Raw genomic sequence first — 19,469 nt, 5'->3', positions numbered from 1 at the left:
TTTCTCTAATTATTCACGAAGAGGTGAGCTCTTACCTAGGATCCCATTTCCATCAGAAACTGCATTTCATGTGCCCCTTGGTGAGCTGAATCCATAAGGCAAAGGGGAAAAGACTCTTCCTCACCCTTAAAATTAAAGACAAATATCAGAGAACTTTGGTGTGGGTTTTTTTTGGGGGGGGTGTTGTTTGTTTTACCACTTATGAAGCACTTTCCTACCCATCATAGAATTTGGAGAGGATTTTAATGGAAAGAAAGCACAGCCAAATCTGAACAGTGATAGTCTCTGGATGGTGGGATTTGGGGTGATTTTAACCTTACTTGTGTTTCCCTAAAGCTTCAAAATTTGCAGTTTCAGAGCTGAATAGAAGCAACGGTTGCATAACATTGTGAACGCAATAAATGCACTAAATTGTAAAGAGTACAATTTTACGTTATGTGAATTTCACCTCATCCAAAAGATCTCCTGCAATACTATAGACGTGATTTCATAGTCATTTATGAAAATGAGGTTTGAGGCGAGAACAAGCAAGGACTTTTAAGGCTCAAAGTTAGTTCAGTCAGCAGTCACTCTCCCGGTCCCTTGTCCAAGTCATAATCCCAGGCGGCCAGCCTGCAACGCGCTCCTCCGACCACCAGGGGGCTCTGCAGAGGCCTGGCGTCCCCACTCGCGGGAGGGCGCCTGCTCTTGCTCTTCCGCCTTCAGAGCACGTGTGCGCGCGGGGGGCGTGGCCCGCGTGGCCTCCTGAGCGGCAGGACGTCGCCTACTCGGTTGTGTCCCGGTTGCCTCCCGCCTGGCTGACTGATTTCGTGTCTGACAGACTTCGTGTCTGACTGACCTGCCGCCCCGAGTCCTTGCGAGCCCCCCTCACCTCTCCCCCCGGCCCCAGCCTTCTTCCGTCCGGGCGAGTCCCCGGCTTTCCTCTCGCACCCCGAGCGGGTTCCCGGTCCCGCCCGCTGTCCTCCGGGGGGCCCTGGGTGACCCCGGCCCCATGGCGCTGCAGGCGCTGCAGAGCTCGGGGGTGGCCTTCCGCAAGATCCTGTCTCACTTCCCCGAGGAGCTGAGCCTGGCTTTCGCCTACGGCTCGGGGGTGTACCGCCAGGCGGGGCCCAGCTCAGACCAGAAGGTGAGCCCGGGAGGTCCCTTTGCCTTCGGTCCCTCCCGAGCCCTGGAGCTGCCGGGCCGCTCTGCGCATCCCCCACGTCCTGATACAAACCCTACGAAAGGGCTCTTAGCAGAGCGGCAGCGTGAGCTGCGCTTCCAAAGACACGTAGGAGTCCGCTTGGATCCAAGAGCGGGAGATGCAGTTATGTGGAGGGAAGAGCTGGTGCTGGGACAAGACGGAAAAATACATATATATATATATATATATATATATATATATATATACACCTGCCAGGTTCTCGTTCAGCGTTCTCAGCCTTGGCTGAACATTGGAGTTTTCTAGAAAGCTTGAAAAAAAATACTGATAATCTGGGTTCCAATTGCGGAGATTCAGGTTTAATTGGTCTAGGCTGTAGGAATTTAAAAAGCTTCGGTGATTCTACTACGCAGCCAAGCTTGAGAATTACGTCCCTGGCTGTAGGAGAAAATACAAAGTGATTCTCCTGGCCGGATGGGTTCGGGCATTTGCAGGAAGGGAGTTAGCGGGTGAGCAGTATATTTGCTCCTACCCAGGACATTTACCAAGGGTCTATTTAGGGCAAAGCATTGTTACTCTTCAAAGTTGACGGAGCACCAGAGCAGTGAGGGTAGAGGTTTCCTTATGATTGTAGATTTTTTTTTTCCTTCCTCTGTTATATATATGAGGGGGGAAAAGTTTGCTTCCAAGATGGAGACGAGATTCAAGACATCTAAGAGGGGCAGGCAGTCATTTTCCATTTAGTGAGGCTTTTAATTGGCTTTGACTGACAGGCTTTTGAGCCCTTGCTGAATTAAGGTTGGAGGAGCAGGAGTGGAGATAGAGATGTTTTCTGTCTGTGCAGCTCGTGTTCTGGACTGGGTTTCTTTAATAAAAGAAGGAAATGGTCTGGTGCAGGCTGCCTTTAGGGCCTCACTAGGTTACCTAGCTGTAATCTTTCAGTTAATCTTTGCCTGTTCACTTCCTCCTGAGGCCATCTATACTGTGGCTTGAATTTCTTTGTTCCCGCCTATACTAGTACTTAAGTAATGTGCTTATTTTGTATTTTATTGTGCTTAGTCGCTCAGTATTTTCCAACTCCGCAACTCCATGGACTCTAGCCCACCAGGCTCCTCTGTCCATTGGATTCTCCAGGCAAGAATATTAGAGTGGGCTGCCATTTCTTCCTCCAGGGGATCTTCCTGACCCAGGGGTTGAACCCTTGGTCCTGCGTCTCCTGCCGTGGCAGGTGGATTCTTTACCACTGAGCCACCTGCAAAGCCCCCTAATTTAAGTAGTACTTTAATTTGGCAGCATATGAGAAATGATAAATTTGGGGCATACAGAAAATTATAGATTATAATAGGCTATTCTTAAAATTGTTAAAAACGTGTCCACTCAAAATCTTAACTATCACCACTAGTTTGTAGGAAACTCAGAGCATCCTGATTCTATAGTCATCTCTTCATTTTCCTGTGAAGATTTTCCTTTGAGCAGACCTGGAATTCCCTCCAAGAAAAGGTCTTTCCTTTTCCCTCACACTCTTTCCCTGCAAGTTCACAAGTACATTCCAGCACCTGCGTCTGTCCCAGATGAGTCCCTGCCTCGGTGCCCTGGTTACTGGCATGCAGCCCGTGTTGGCGGTACACCCTTTGTCTGCCCTCCCTTTCTGCTGCGGGAGCATTTCTTACCGTGGCAGCCAGTCTTCCTCTTTGGTCCATCTCCCACCACTCTATACCTGCATCCCATCCAGCCCTACTGACCTAGACACAGCACCCAGAACATGCCCAGCTCTTGTCTCCTCCACAAGAGCGCTTTCATCTAACAGGACTCCCCCGACCCCCTTCCTCAGGGCTTGCCTAACACTTCACCAAATCTGCTTAACTGTTGTGCATTCTTGAAGACTCAGACTTACCAGAGTCTTGAAGAGTGTCGTCTTATAGGAAAATTCCTCCTTCCTCTGTGACCCCATTCCGAGTGAAATTCCCCTAGCAAGTCCTTTCGCTAATAATCTGTCTTTTCTCCCCAGTTGACCTTGAGCTCTTTATGTCTATCTCAGGACCCATCAGAGCTCGTCATAGATGATCAGGGAGAGGTTGGCTCATGGGTGAAATTAACTTTTTTCCCTTTGCATAATGCTTTATAGAGCTTGTCCACATGGTGTTATCTGATCTGAAGAAAAGTGGAGCACATTTAACTAGATTTAGATGGAAGACAGTGTAGCAAAGTGGTCTAGCCCAGAATTTGGAGCCAGACTGTCTGTCATTTATTAACCGTGTGTCCTTGGGCAGGGAGCTTACTCTGCGCCATGGTTTCCTTTCCTATAGAAATATGATTATAATGGTATCTACCTTGTAGGATTGTTTTGAGGATAAAAAGTTCTGTATAATACAGAAAATGTTTAAAAGAGGGCTGAAACATTACTTCATTAACCATTACTGTTCTTAAGTGAGTTGACAAAAAACAAAGCTCAGCTTGGTTCCACAGGTTTGCTTAAGTTTCTGACCCTGGGTCTGCTGTTAGTCAAAGCTACATTGAGTCTTAGAGCTGTCCACTCTGTCTCGGTGTCTTTCTAGGAGTTAAAACTAAAATCCATCTCTTTTCTTCACCTCCCAGAATGCAATGCTGGACTTTGTGTTCACAGTCGATGACCCCGTCGCGTGGCATTCAAAGAACCTGAAGAAAAACTGGAACCACTACTCTTTCCTAAAAGTGCTGGGGCCGAGGATTATCACTGCTGTCCAGAATAACTACGGCGCCGGCGTTTACTACAACCCGTTGATCACATGTGATGGGAGGGTGAGTGACTTCGGGCCTCTGTCTTAACTTGGGTGGATATTAACCTTTGTTCTTAGAATCCCAGCTAAATATGTATGTTCTTACAGTCAGGAAATGTTCACACTGTTGCTGGATGAAGGTGGTGAATGTCACTTTTTTTTTTTTTTACCTTTGGCTGAATGTTTTTTGGCTGGGAAAGATTGAGGGCAGGAGAAGTGGGCGGCAGAGGATGAGATGGTTAGATAGCATCACCGATTTGATGGACATGAGTTTGACTCTGGGAGATGAGTTTTGACTCCAGAAGGTGGTAAAGGACGGGGAAGCCTGATGTGCATGGGGTCACAGAGTCTGACACGGCTTAGAGACTGAACCACAGCAAGTGTCTCTTGGTCTCAAGTTGCAGTGTGCCTCAGGAGCCCCCGGAGCGCCTGTCAGGCGTGCAGATGGCGGGTCCCACCCCCGGAGTTCCTGAATCAGTGGGTCTGGGGCAGGGTGTGAGGATTTGCCTGTTTCGCACGTTGAGAGGTGATTGTCCGGTAGCACTGTGCTGGTTTCCGGTGTGTGGCGGAATGAGTGATCTTACTGTGGGCTGATAACCAGTGAGTCTAGTTAACACCCATCACAGGACATAGTTGGTTTTCTTTTTCTGGTGATGAGAACTTTTAAGGTTTACTCTCTCAGCAGCAAGGATTTGCATTTCTTTCTTTTTAATTGGAGGATGATTGCTTTACACTGATGTGTTGGTTTCTGCCATACATCAGCATGAATTAGCCGTGGGTATACGTATGTCCCCTCCATCTTGAACATACCGCCCACCCCATCCCACCCCTCTGAGCTGTTGCCGAGCATCAGGCGGGCTCCCTGTGTTGAACAGCCACTCCCCGTTAGCTGTCTCTTGTACACATGATGGTGTATATTCAGTGCTTCTCTCTCTGTTTTCCCCACCTTCTCCTGCCCCCTGGATTTGCATTTCTAACAAGCTTTCAAATGATGCTGATGCTGCCCGTCTAGAGCACACCTTGAGAACCACTGGTTTGGTCAGTGGGAGGGATGGGCAGACCCATTGCGGATCAGGGTGGAAATTAATCTTATCTGTACAGAGAGGCACACACTCCCAGGGAGAAGCTGGAAGTGAAGAGCGGATCGTAGGTAATTGGAAGCCTGTGGTGCCCAGTGAAAGGAACCCCTCGGTGCCATCAGTGGGGCGGAATTTGATGACGAGTGTTGGAGGGCAGCACCCTGGATCCCAGCGGAGGGTTGTCCTACTGTGGGGACCCTGCCCAGTGGTCATTCCAGTGAGGGGTCCAGGCTCTAAGAGGACAGCCAGGAACCCGGCATGACCCCAGTGGGAGCTGAGTCAGGGGCCTCCTAGAGTTAGCTAGGCAAAGGATGACTCTGCCACGCCCATGCTGCACCAAGCTCCTGATGGCTCAGGGCAGACGAGTCACCTGAGAATCTGTGATGCTGATGCTCCTGGGCGGTGGACCACACTTTGAAAGGCAGGAGGCTGGATTTTGCAGGCCTCTCTGAGTGAGGCAGGGATGAGCGCTGTGGTTGGTGATGTCTGCATCGCCTTTGGGCTGGGCGTTTACTTTTCTGGTTGCCGTCAGGTCCTGCCTCCCAGCTGTTAGGCGCCTGCGGCAAGAAGGGCTCTGCGGTGCGGTGGCTGGAGTGGAGGGAAGGCGGTCACTTAGCCCAGCCCTGCACATCCACGCTAGTCATGGAGCTCGGAGCTGTATGCGTTCTCCAGTATTAATATTATGCTGAGCCAACCTCTAATTAGTAGTTTCAAACAGTGTTACAGGCTCCAGTAACCAAATGTTTGGGCATAATTGTGTCCCAAACGGACTGTACTTTTTAATTGAAATTCTTTAGCTACTTTTTTAGATATTTGCAGCCTGCGAAGGCTGCTTGGATACTGAAGTTCAGTGAAGTGAGTCTGAAGATATCTGTTGAAGCAAATGGGGTTTTGTAACCGGTAACAACTGCGTTCAGGGTTTTGTGCAAGCTATTACTGAAATGAGCTTGACCATAGTTGCGTGTGTTCAGAGCCGATAAAGAGGCTTTATGTTTGCATGTTGCATTGTAATTACAGAAGCGTTTGAAATAGTCAGCCGTGAAAGGAGAAATTCACCATGTGAAGGATGTCAGTGAAAACTTTTGAGGAAAATTTCTCGTTCTCTGCGATGAAACAAACACTGGAGCCCAGACTGAAATTCAGGGACCTGGTTTGGCTCTGCTCCGCCGGGTGCCACCTCGGGCACGTTGTTTATTCTCTCTGAGCATCAGGTTTCTTATTTCTCACATGAGGAGCGTGAACTGTGCCACATTTCTGGCAGGACCAGTGTTTTTATTGACATTTCCAGTCCATTGAGGACCAAGACAAGACAGCCTATAAGAGCCATTCTGCCTATGACATTACAAGTGCCAGAGTTAAAACTGTGGTCATCGCACCATGAATACCTTAGGCAACAGACAGTCTTGGAAACTAACCCTTTGCAAAAGATTTTGTGGAGATGTGTGTTTTTACAAGGTAGGTGGTTTTTTGAGTGGCTTTGGAAATCAAGCTTCTGCCCTGGTCAGATGGAGAAGGCAATGGCACCCCACTCCAGTACTCTTGCCTGGAAAATCCCATGGGCGGAGGAGCTTGGAAGGCTGCAGTCCATGGGGTCGCTGAGGGTCGGACACGACTGAGCGACTTCACTTTCATGCATTGGAGAAGGAAATGGCAACCCACTCCAGTGTTCTTGCCTGGAGAATCCCAGGGACGGGGGAGCCTGGTGGGCTGCTGTCTGTGGGGTTGCACAGAGTCGGACACGACTGAAGTGACTTAGCAGCAGCTGGAGCCCTGGTCAGAAATTCAGTTCTTTATATTTTGCACTTGCACAAGGGTCAGTATGGCAGTTTGCTCTTTTTCATGCACATTTCTTTTCTTTTCCAGCTTATCAAATACGGAGTTATTAGCACCAGTGTTTTGATCGAAGATCTCCTCAACTGGAATAACTTATACATTGCTGGTCGACTCCAAAAACCGGTGAGTGAGTGTTCTCTTAGGACTGTCTCTCCTCTCCAAACCTGACCTTACTTTGACCTTTGTGATTCCATTGGCATAGAAATGAGCTTCAGACTCCTTTTCCTGCGTACAGAATTTGTTGCCAAACAGTGTCCAGGTATTACTCACACTGCTGCTTCCCTCTTTCTCAAGATTGTCCAGGTGTCTGAATGGATGAGACTCAGAGTCAGTCCGTTTGAGTTGGGAGGGATGACAGGGGAGGTGCCCAGGCTGCAGTAGAGCCTCTATCAGCAAACCACCCCACCCTCACCCCACCCCCAGATCACTGTTTCTTCTAGAATGCCAGTGCCACGGGGCACTGCTTGTCCGCCAGTTTGTCCCGACAGTGCCTGGGATCCCGTCTCCGCGCCCTCCTTGTTTGGGAGGTTGTTGGAAGAGGCCACAGGGGCAGGCTTTTCCCTGGGCTTTACTAGAAGTGACAGCAAACAGCAGCGCGGAGGACCTGAGCTTCCGACACACGTTCACAAATACCAGGTTTCTTCCTTTTTGCAGACGCATAGTCTGTATCTGAGAAGGATATCTTCACAGTTTAAGATCTAGACAAAGTGGTCACAATTGCTAATCTCCCAATAAGGATTAATTTTTCTCGAACTGTCAGAGGGTCTTCAGCCCCAAAGAGGGTTCACACGCAGACACCTCTCATAGGTGACTTTGCTGCTCCGCCTTTGTCAGCTACGGCAAGAGATTAGAGAGTTTTATGTAGTCTTAGCTCACTTGGTTGTGTGATAAAATCCCTACTGATGTGTGGGAGGACCAGGTTCTCTTTCCTTGAATTTAGGCTGAACATTTAACAGTGTCACTCATTTGGTCCGGGCCATAGGCACACGGATAGTGTGCTACTTACTCGCTCAGTCACGTCTGACCTGTGCGACCCCAGGGACTGCAGTCCACCAGGCTCCCCTGTCCCTGGGATTTTGCAGGCCAGAATACTGGAGTGGGCTGCCATTTCCTGCTCCTGGGGATCTTCCCAGCCCAGGGATTGAACCTGTGTCCATCAGCAGGTGGATTCTTGGCCACTGTGCCGTCTGGGAAGCCCCCATACTACACTTGATCTTAGCCAGAAAGTGTGGGTACATCTGTATGTAAAAATGCTGTGCTGGGTAGATCACTTTGCTTTACTGTATATAGCTTTACTTAAGTAAAAGCTTGTTTTAAGTACAGAAACAATGTATGCGTTCGTGGTAAGTCACTTCAGTCATGTCCGGCCCTGTGTGACCCTATGGACTGTCGCCTGCCAGGCTCCTCTGTCCATGGGAATCTCCAGGCAAGAATACTGGAGTGGGTTACCATGCCCTCCTCATAATTGAGGAAATAAATGTAATTGGCTATTTGTAAATATTCCTTCTCTTTCCAAGTTTCTTTTTAAATATGCAAAATATGTAGCTTGATAGGAAGATTAATGAATGTGGAATTAGAATCCCTGGGTCTTACGCATTCCTGCTGCTTATTCACTGTTTATGCGACGTTAGGCAGCTTGTTTTATACTTCTCTGTGCCCAGTTGTGTCCAGCCCCAGGGACCGTACCCCACCGGGCTCCTCTGTCCACGGATTTTCCCAGGCCAGAATACAGAAGTGGGTCGCCATTTCCTTCTCCAGGGTATCTTCCCGACCCAGAGACTGAGCTGTCTGCGTCTCTTGCGTCTCCTGCGTTGGCAGGCTGATGGCCACCAGCGCCGTGTGGAATGGGAATAGCATCCGTGCCCTGCCCTCCTCACAAAGGTGCTGAGAAGTGGAAGCAGCATGCTAATACTGGAAATAACGCAGGTGTTTCCAAGTCAGGTAGCTCTAGGGTTGGAGTCCCAGCTCTGACACCCCCTAGCCGTGTGAGCTGGCACCAGGGACTGAATCTGCCTGGGCCTTGGGACTCCCTCGCTTGTGGCTGAGAGTGCTGACGCTCACCTCAAAAGGCACTTGAGAAATGCCTGGATCTGAGATGCCTGGCACCTAGCAGACATTCAGGAAGCCATCTTTCCCTTCTTTGTGTCTTCACCTGTCTCAGTCATTTTGAGATAAAATGAGGTGTTGAATGTGAAAATGTATTCTCTGTACTATGTTTTGTTCTTGTAATATTTCAAGTTTTTTTTTTTTTTTTAATCTACTCAGCACAGCTTGGCATTGTTGTTCAGGAACTAAGTCATGTCCAACTCTTTGCAACCCGATGAACTGCAGCATGCCAGGCTTCCCTGTCCTTCACTATCTCTCAGAGTTTGCTCAAACTCATGTCTATTGAGTTGGTGATGCCATGTGACCATCTCATCCTCTGTTGTCCCCTTCTCCTCCTGCCTTCAGTCTTTCCTAGCATCAGGAAATAAGCTTCTAGCACAAGAAAATTAAGCTATCTTAAGAACCAATTGAGGTTTTGAACATAACACATGAAATTAAAGATTAAAAATCATAAATGGATAAATCAACTCTTCTACCTACACCTGCCTCCAGTTTCTCTTTTCTGCAGAAGTAAATCACTATTAACTGGAGAATTCTTAGATCAGTACCGTTCAGTCGCTCAGTCGTATCCGACTCTTTGCGACTCCATAAATCGCAGCACACCAGGCCTCCCTGTCCATCACCAATTCCCAGAGTTCACTCAGACTCACGTCCATCAAGTCCGTGATGCCATCCAGCCATCTCATCCTCTGTTGTCCCCTTCTCCTCCTGCCCCCAATCCCTCCCAGCATCAGAGTCTTTTCCAATGAGTCAACTCTTTGCGTGAGGTGGCCAAAGTACTGGAGTTTCAGCTTTAGCATCATTCCTTCCAAAGAACACCCAGGACCAATCTCCTTTAGAATGGACTGGTTGGATCTCCTTGCGGTTCAAGGGACTCTCAAGAGTCTTCTCCAACACCACAGTTCAAAAGCATCAATTCTTCGGCCCTCAGCTTTCTTCACAGTCCGACTTTCACATCCATATATGACCACTGGAAAAACCATAGCCTTGACTAGACAGACCTTTGTTGGCAAAGCAATGTCTCTGCTTTTCAGTATGCTATCTAGGTTGGTCATAACTTTCCTTCCAAGGAGTAAGCGTCTTTTAATTTCATGGCTGCAGTCACCATCTGCAGTGATTTTGGAGCCCCCCAAAATAAAGTCTGAGACTGTTTCCACTGTTTCCCCATCTATTTCCCATGAAGTGATGGGACCAGATGTCATGATCTTCGTTTTCTGAATGTTGAGCTTTAAGCCAACTTTTTCACTCTCGTCTTTCACTTTCATCAAGAGGCTTTTTAGTTCCTCTTCACTTTCTGCCATAAGGGTGGTGTCATCTGCATATCTGAGGTTATTGATATTTCTCCCGGCAATCTTGATTCTTAGGATAACTATCTTTAAACTATTTTTACCCCTGAAAGTGTTAGTTGCTCAGTCGTGTCCAACTCTTTGAAACCCCATGGTCGGTAGCCTACCAGGCTCCTCTGTTCATGGAATTCTCCAGGCAAGAATACTGGAGTGGATAGTCATTCCCTTCTCCAGGAGATCTTCCTAGCCCAGGGATCAAACCTAGGACTCTTGCAGGCAGCTTCTTTACAGTCTAAGCCAAATACAGATTTTTTTTTAACCTCTAGGTGGCAGCAAATATTAACCAAAGGAACCAATCTGATAAAAAGAAAGAGTTGGAAGCCTTTGGACTAAAATAATGGGTGAATATCTTAAGAAAGAATTGTGGGAATGAGTGTGAATTTTTTGTTTTCATGCGTCTTAAAAGGAATTACATTAAATTATGTTGTCTGAAGCTCTAAAATTATCCTCCATGTTACAAATGGAATAGGATTTCTCAATCACTAGCAGTTTAAGTCTTTAAAAGGAATATGTAGAGGGCATATGGGAACTCTTCTGTGCTTCTCATTTGGCTTTGCTGGCTTTTCCTAAACCTACTTTAAAAGATAAAGTTTATTATTAAGAAAAAAGCAAAGAATATAGAGGAGTACTTTGCTTAAAAAGATGGACATTTCTGGAAAAAATTGAATGCAGGTTGCATTTCTGTTATACTTTACAGTTACCTTACCTCATCATTGAGGAGACAGCCCAGTGTTACTTCTAGTGCGACTGTGAGTTTGCGTTATCGACCAAGCCATTTTCCAAGTCGAGAAACACGTGAAGTAGCTAATAGAGTCTCGTTGTAGCCAGTCTTTAGGCCAAAGAAGTCTAAAGTCATATTAGTATTTATTTAATGTAAGTTGAATTTTTGTATTTCATGGTTTTTTTTTTTAGTGTATGGATAATTTGCCGTAAATATTTAAAGTATTCACATTGACAAACAATGGTATTTTGCCACCCCATTAAAGGAATTTTAATTTATTTTAATGTATTCATTTTAATATATTTTTTCTCTTATTTGCTAGTCATATAGCTTTTTTTTAATAATAGCTTTATTGAGATATAATCACACACACTTCAACCCTTTAAAAAAGTGTATGACTCAGTGGTTTTTTTAGTATATTCACAGTTTGCAAGCGTCACCATATTGTAACTTCATTGACTTACTTTTTGTAGTAGAAAACCTCCCCCAGTGGTAGAAAACGTCCCTGGATGAGACTTGGAAGGCCTGGCTCGCTGGTCTTGGCTCTGCCTGGCTGAGAGCAAATCTTTGGGCCTCTAGCCTTTGAAATGAAAGATTGAGCCATTCATTTACTTATTCAAAAGACGACTAAGTTTTTTCTCTGTGTATGCCAGGAGAATTAAAAAAAAAAAGACAACCACATTTCTAGTCTCAAGTGCCTACAGTCCAGTAGGTAGATAATAAGGTTGGTTTTTTAAAAATCCAGCTCAAATGTCTACTGTTTCTTTTTGGTCCTCAAGCAAGTCCATTTAGAAAAATCGGCCTTTCTGTTCATTTGGAACGGAAAGCTGCTATGGGAAGTGTCGCTGGATTAATGGTCGAGTGTTTGAACGGGAGGGAGGGCTGTGTTCTTTGTGACTATAACTTCACTCTTTGCAATTCAAGCTCGTCTCCATGTGACTATTATAGAGGAGACCATGTGTGACTTTGTCCTTTTTTCTGTCTTGAAAGGTACTCACAAATCTCTCCAGTTGGGCTTTTGAAAGTCCCTTCGAGTGTTACGCCTCCTCTCTCTCCAGTGAGGATATTCCCCTTGGCAGTAGTGCTGACGGTCGATCTGTGGTTCAGGTCGGGGCATTCCCAGTAAGATACAGACAGCTATTCACAAATCTGAGGGCTTCCCTTTTCTTCCGGGGCCTCTCTGGCAGTGTCCCAAGAGTTCACTAGCTTTTCACTCTGAACAGCAAGGAACAGTGCTGCCAAGACAAGCTCCTGGTTCACCTTCCTCTGGAGAACCAGATGAGCAGAGTGTCCTCAACTCATGTTTTTCCTTTGAGTTAGGATGCTTTTATTTTCATTCTCTTAAGCTTAAGTAGCAAACAGACTGCCTTTTAAAAAAAGAAACACCTAAGTAGAAACTTTCTTAGAGAACAGGAGTATTTTTCATCAAATAGGAAAAATTTTCCCAAACTTACTCTTTCCTTTGCACCTTTGATTCGTTAGTATCTCAAAATAGCTTCTGTTTTCATTGAGTTTCTGTGAAAGTTCACCTCCTCACTCCCCTGCAAAAAAAAAAAAAAAAAGAGGGTGAAGAATTATTGAGCAGGACCTGGTGAATGAGGATGAAGAGTAGGAAATAATAAAGAGGCTTCACAGGCTCTCTGGACAGGTCCTGGTCCGGGGTGCCGCCTGTTCCTTGAGGGGAGCTCTTTTAACCCTCTGGGTCTCAGTCTCCCCATTAGTGAGATGAGGAGGCTGCCCTCCTAGATCCCCAATTCCATATGGAGTGTGAGGCTTGGGAAAGCTACTCAAGGACTAGACAGAGGAGTTATTGTAGGACCTTCAATTTTGTCTTAATCATCTTCCAAGATTAAAAGTTAAGCAGGACAGAATGGGTGAGGGTATGTTTGAATACTCAGAGCTGGCTTTGCCAGGTACAAGGGTGTTACCCTGGTCTTTGCCATCAGCTCATTGTGCAACCTTGGGCAGGCCATGCTCTTGGACTGCTCCTTGCTTTGATTTTCTGCAGATGTTTGTGGTAATTCCAAACTCACCAAAGTGCTCCAAGGCTTAATTCAGGGCCATTAAGTCCTTGTAATTATAAGGAAGGAGGAGGCATATGGAATTAAATAGCTTACATACCATATGAAGCTTTGTATGTTGTAAATATTCCATTTAAAAAAGGGACAAAAGGTAAAAGGTAGAATTCAGGTTCTTCAGTTCAGTCGCTCAGTCGTGTCCGACTCTGCATCCCATGGACTGCAGCACACCAGGCTTCCCTGTCCATCACCGACTCCCAGAGCTTGCTCAAACTCATGTCCATCGAGTCGGTGATGCCATCCAACCATCTCATCCTCTGTCGTCCCTTTCTCCTCCTACCTTCAGTCTTTCTTCAATCAGGTTCTTAAGCCTGATTTATAAAATAGTTGTTTTCTAATACTGCTTTTCACAATTAATGAAAAAACAGAGAAGAAACTGTACTTTGGGATGTACATCATTCCTGTCTTTCCTTGCCATCTAATACAATTTTAATTTGGAGTTTGTCATACTGTTTGTGTCTTAATGAAAGGCAGTCTAAACCCTACTTTCTGGAACACGAGCAGAGTTTGCTTATAGCACTAAATGGTTCAGAGACAGCAGCTGCATTTCAGATACATGAGTGTCCTCAGGAGGGATTTCTAGACCCACTGCTTGCTTAGAAAGTCAGTCAGAAGCAGCATGATGGTCCACAATCGCCTTGGGAGTGCACACTGCCACAGTTGCTGCAAAGAGCAACGTGGCAGTTCTGGTTCTAAGCTCGTGCCTTAGAGCAGTGTGCCCACATGAGGCCCCTGGAGCAGCATCAGTGTCACCTGGGAACCTGGCAGAAATGTACCCCGGCCTGCCGAGTCAGAGTCTCTGGGGATGGGCCTAATAATGGGTGTTCGAACAAGCCTTGCAGGAGACTCTGATCTCATAAAGATGAGAAGCCCCGGCTCAGAGAAGCGCGTGCTCTGTGCACCAGGAGACACACAGGAAGCTCCCTTCAGCTGCAGGCTCTCATTGAATCTTCCCAGCAACCTCGTAAGCCTGGTTCAGTTATTAACCCCACTTTACTGGTAAAGAATAGTACCCATAGTCACAGAGGCAGTGAGAGGCAGAGACAGGGCTTGAGCACAAGCTGTTGACTACAGTGCAGCCTTTACACCCAGTCAGACACACTGGAGCAGTTTGCGTCCTGATGGGCGGGGTACGTCAAAGACAGCAGTTTCTTCTAGCTAGCTATCTTTCCTTATTCCTTCAGTTCAGTTCAGTTCAGTTTAGTCGCTCAGTCGTGTCCGACTCTTTGCGACCCCATGAATTGCAACATGCCAGGCCTCCCTGTCCATCACCAACTCCCGGAGTTCACTCAGACTCATGTCCACTGAGTCAGTGATGCCATCCAGCCATCTCATCCTCTGTCGTCCCCTTCTCCTCCTGCCCCCAATCCCTCCCAGCATCAGAGTCTTTTCCAATGAGTCAACTCTTCACATGAGGTGGCCAAAGTACTGGAGTTTCAGCTTAGGATCATTCCTTCCAAAGAAATCCCAGGGCTGATTTCCTTTAGAATGGACTGGTTGGATCTCCCTGCAGTCCAAGGGACTCTCAAGAGTCTTTTCCAATGCCACAGTTCAAAAGCATCAATTCTTCGGCACTCAGCCTTCTTCACAGTCCAACTCTCACATCCATACATGACTACTGGTAGGTTCAAATCAGTTCAAAATAGAGCATGGCCTGCTCAGGTTAGATAAGAACAGGGATGAGTTCTCAATAAAGAAGTAAAATGCCTTTGTCTACCATAAAATTAAATGAAGAACAAAGAGATTAAAAAATAAAATTCTCAATTTCTCAAAGGTCATTTATTCCATTTTGTACTAACTTTTTCAAAACTCATATGGTTTCCACATTTAGAAAAATATTTATTTTGTTTTCTTTTATATGTGATGAGTTCTCTGATTTGGGCTTAAAACAGGAGACTCCAGAATTAGATTACTATTTCATGTCAACTGGCCTAACGCTGCAGTATCTTCAAGGCTGAGGGTTTTGGACAGCTTCAGTGCATGTAGTAACACCCAGGTTGGGCAGTGCCCCACTTCAGGAAGTCTTCTGAACGTCCTGCTTTTCCAGGTGAAGATCGTGGCGATGAATGAGGATGTGGCCCTCCGCTCAGCCCTGGATCAAAACTTGAAGAGTGCTGTGACCGCGGCTTTCCTCATGCTCCCCGAAAGCTTTTCTGAAGAAGACCTGTTTACAGAGATCGCCGGGCTCTCCTACTCAGGTTAGAGGGTTTCGTGCTGCACTTCCTGCCGGGAGGAGATTTGTTGCTGGAAGACCAAGCGACCCGACCCCCCGCCCCTCGCTGGCAACAGAGGTTCTGGTCCCAGCACCTCTATGAAGGTCTCTGCAGGAACCCTGCGATCTGCCTCCTTGCCCCCAGGGTCTCTTCCTTTTCAAATCTCTACATAGGCTAACCCTCTGTTGTTGTTATTGTTAATTTTTATTTTGAAACACTTTCAGAATACAGGTAAGTTTCAGTAATCATCCAGAAAGCTATGCCCTTTCCCCAGAAACGACTCACAACACTTGTTTTATCATCCTCTCTGTATCAGTGATGTTCAGAAGTTGACAGCAGAAACCCCTGGAGGGCCTGTCAGACAGACAAGACAGCCGATTTGGGAGGTCTGGAGCGGGGCCCCAAAGTCTGTATTTCTCTCCTGTTCCTGGTGATGCGGATGCTCCTCCAGGGACCCCACTTTGAGAACCACTGCTCCCTCTCTGCACGTAATACGCCGCATGATGCGTGTTCCCCTGAGCGGTCAGGGAGTCGGGCACACGTGCCGCATCCCGTTCAGGCCCATTACTTCAGTGTGTGTTTCCTAAGAACAGGGCATCCTCTTGCAGAACCACAGTGCAGGCACCAAATAGCAACGGTGCGTCACTTCTATCAAACTGACGAGCTTCATTTCTAATGTTGTCGGTTGTCCCAATAGTGCCCTTTCTAATATTTTACCCTCAAGTACATGATCCCGTCAGGGATCGCATAATGTATTTAGATGCCATCTCTTTGATCTTTTAATTTGTAATGTTTCCTCAGCCTCCCTTTGTCTCGTATGACGCTCACATATTTGCAGTCTGCAGACCAGTGATGTTGGTGCCCTGAGGATAAGCAGTGTTTTCTCCCGTCTAAGCAAACTGGGGAGACATTTGAAGGTCAGGCCAGTATCCTATTTCTCACCAAACTTTCCCTCCGAGGGTGAATTTCCACTGATGATTCTTGCTGGAAACAGTCTTTACTATGATGGGTTCAAAGTGCTGACTTGGCCACTCCACCTTTCCTCATGTTAAGGAAACCTTTCTCCCTTGTTCTCCATTCATCTATTTATTTATCTAAATATTAACTTCCTTTCCCCTTAAGCCAGCTGTGCTCCTCAGAGGTATCGGGGAGGGGGAGGCTGAGAGGGCAGAGCCTGGCGCCTCACTGTAGCCTTGGCCCCAGGAGCCCTCCCAGCGATCTGTTTAACGTGTTAAGAATTTGTGTATAACTCCATTTTCAGAAAAGTAGTCTGTCTTTTAAACTGTAGTTTGAAAACCACTATCTTAAATATCCCTCTTTCCCAACTTTTAAGTATGAGTCAGAGAACTCTGCTCAAATACTGCAGAGGCAGCTGACTCATTCTCTGAATCCCTGTACAGATAAGATTTCATGGAGACACCGTGCTCACAGAGACGCGAAAGGTCTCACTCTTCAGTCTTGTTCCCAAAATATGTGTGTGTGACCACAGCTGTCATGTAGCACGGGTGAGAAGGCAGGTGAAATAGCCTTGGTCTTGGTTGCTTCCAGCATCTCACAGCAGCCTCCCTGCTTGTCAGCAAAGGCCAAGGGGCCAGCATGGTGGGGCTGTGTCCAGGAGGAACATGTGGGGAGGGGGCCTCTGTCTGGGTGCCTCCCCCACCCCGCTCCCCTGTGAGGAGAGGTGGACCTGAGCCTTCAGTCAACTTTGTGGGAGAAGGTGCAGAGCGGTCCTCGGCTCTGAGCATGTTGTCAGCATCAGCTTAGTGTCAGGCGGACTGCAGGCTGCTGCTGCTGCTCAGTTGATCAGGCATGTCCGGCCCTTTGCGACCCTGTGGACTGCAGCACGCCAGGCTCCCCTGTCCTTCACCATCTCGCGGAGCTTGCTCAGACTCATGTCCATTGAGTCAGTGATGCCATCCAACCGTCTCATCCTCTGTTGCCCCCTTCCCCTACTGCCCTCAGTCTTTCCCAGCATCAGGGTCTTTTCCAGTGAGTCAGCTCTTCTCATCAAGGGGCCAAAGTATTGGAGTTTCAGCTTTAGCATCAGTCATTCCAATGAATATTCAGGACTGATTTCCCTTAGGATTGACTGGTTTGATCTCGTTGCAGTCCAAAGGACTCTCAGGAATCTTCTCCAACACCGTAGTTCGAAAGCATCAATTCTTAAGTGCTCAGCTTTCTTTATGGTCCAACTCTCACATCCATACATGACTACTGGAAAAACCATAGCTTTGACTAGACAGACCTTTGTTCACAAAATGAATGTCTCTGCTTTTTAATACACTGTCTAGGTTCGTCATAGCTTTCCTTCCAAGGAGCAAGCTCTTTTAATGTCATGACTCTAGGAGTTCTCTATAAATTCCAAACATTGACTGAAGACATTTATTTACAGACTTTAAGTAAGCATTCAAGCTGCTGTCAATCTTGAGCTGACTTTTGTTCCACCGCCTGAAAGGACCATGTCATACGCTCCTGGTTTCTCCAGTTATTCAGTAAACACTTGCTGATTGATAGCAGAATCATCCTCTGTTCTGCTTCTTCTAGAATATTCATTAAGAGCTGCTGTATAGCGATGCTGTTCCATCATCCATAGGTCGGTACGTGGGTGGGTGGGTAGATGCGTAGGTAGGTGGATGGAGCACTTACCCCTTTATTCCATCACGGATCCTCATAGTGCCGCCCTGTCTGCTCAGCAGACGTGCGTGCGTCCTGTGTCTCCCCGAGCCACACACTGCACTAGGCCAGGTGTGTGCTCGCATGCGAGATACGAGTGCAACTCCTCAGGGAGGTCATGTTCTTTTAGGGAGAGACTGACAGTAAAGGAGCAGCAGGTAGTTTCAGACAGCGGTGAGTGCCACGAGGAGAAGGAAACACTGCAGGCTGAGGGCGAGGCTGTTTCTCAGGAAGGCCCTCCGAGGCAGGGGACAGTGTCCACGAGCCGGCCCAGGGATGCTGGGGAAGAGCCGACCGACAAGTGGGCTGCTCCCCAGAGCCAGGTCTCACACCCTGCTGTGTCTGACCCCAGCCCCTTGGCCTCTGCTCACTCCCATTCCTCATCTCACCTCATCCTGTTTTCTAGCTGTTATATTTGTTATTGCTTAATCAGCCTTGGGTCTGCGACTTTGGCCAAGTAGCCTACATTACTCATTTCAAAAAGGCTGGCTGCTTTTTCCTGCAACACTTAGGACATGATGCTTTACAAATTCTCCCCAGAGAGGGCTGATTCCCACTCTGTGTGATCCCTACCTTGTGGATAAGACCTTTTCCAAAAAGTGTTCTGTAAGTCAGTTGTTTAGATTGGGAATATATTTTCCCATTGAAACATCATAATATATGATGTTTGTTGGTAAGCCAGAAACAGTGTAATTAATGGTTAACCAGCCTGTGATATGATGGAACTAGACTGGGATGGTGCAGGTGGGAGGTATCTAGACCCTGCAGGCAGGTGTCTTCTGTAGATGTGAGACTTGCCCCAGGTGATGTGTTGAAAGACCAGCTCTTTTACCTGCCTCTCGTGGGCTTCTGAGAACCCAGTATCCTTGAATTGATCAGATTCTAATCCCTTCTGGAAACCACCCAAACCTCCCCAGTCCTTGGAATATTCCAGATTTCAAATTACTCACCAACCTCATTTTTATTTACAAGTTGGACATCTATTTTACACCTGTTTTCAGTTGAGAGAGCTGACATGTTGTCCCTAATGTGCAAAGTTCCATTTCTCCCTGGTGGAGTCTGGGGGACACAGAGAAAACAGTTGTCTCCGTGTCACTGGACAAGTTCCTGCCAGTAATTGCTGGCGGAGGCAAGATCCGTCAGTATTACTAGCAGTAGTAATAATAATCCCTGTGTTCTGTGTAGTGTTTGAAGATCACTTTAACTGCCCCAGCGTCAGTATTTATGGCATTATCAGTATAAGTGATGGTGAGAAAGGAGTGGGTGGGAGATGGGAGCCTGCAGAGCTGGGGAGGAGAAAGCCCTCTCATCCTTCAGTTACTCTTAGAAGTCAGCATTGAAGTAAACAGAAAAGGAAACCGAGTGAACTTGTAAAGGGCCCCCCCTCACACTCTTGTGAAAGGACAAACTAACGACTAGTTTTAGGTGATGATCCCTGGTTTACCATTTATCAAGTGAATCAGCGTCCCATACCTTATAAAGAATTAAGGATGCGATGTCTGCTCTAAGGAGCTTCACATTAT

At 46.9% G+C, this 19,469-nt stretch overlaps 1 protein-coding gene across 2 annotated transcripts in view; it reads left to right on the top strand.

The window, feature by feature from the left end:
* The first annotated feature begins 727 nt into the window (after positions 1 to 727).
* The window catches only part of LOC101106751 (phosphatidate cytidylyltransferase, mitochondrial), a 47,390-nt gene continuing 28,648 nt past the window's right edge, over positions 728 to 19,469 (top strand). For both annotated transcript variants that reach the window (XM_027957775.2, XM_042236392.2), the window contains exons 1-4: positions 728 to 1,126; positions 3,737 to 3,919; positions 6,840 to 6,932; positions 15,108 to 15,258. In XM_027957775.2, coding sequence (XP_027813576.1) covers positions 992 to 1,126; positions 3,737 to 3,919; positions 6,840 to 6,932; positions 15,108 to 15,258 — 562 coding nt within the window. In that variant the 5' untranslated portion in view covers positions 728 to 991. The remainder of the gene's footprint in view (positions 1,127 to 3,736; positions 3,920 to 6,839; positions 6,933 to 15,107; positions 15,259 to 19,469) is intronic.

Source organism: Ovis aries, chromosome 19, assembly GCF_016772045.2.
Source record: "Ovis aries strain OAR_USU_Benz2616 breed Rambouillet chromosome 19, ARS-UI_Ramb_v3.0, whole genome shotgun sequence".
Lineage (NCBI taxonomy): Eukaryota > Metazoa > Chordata > Mammalia > Artiodactyla > Bovidae > Ovis > Ovis aries.
Note: the sequence above shows the minus strand (reverse complement) of the source record. Positions and strands in the feature narration are given on the sequence as shown.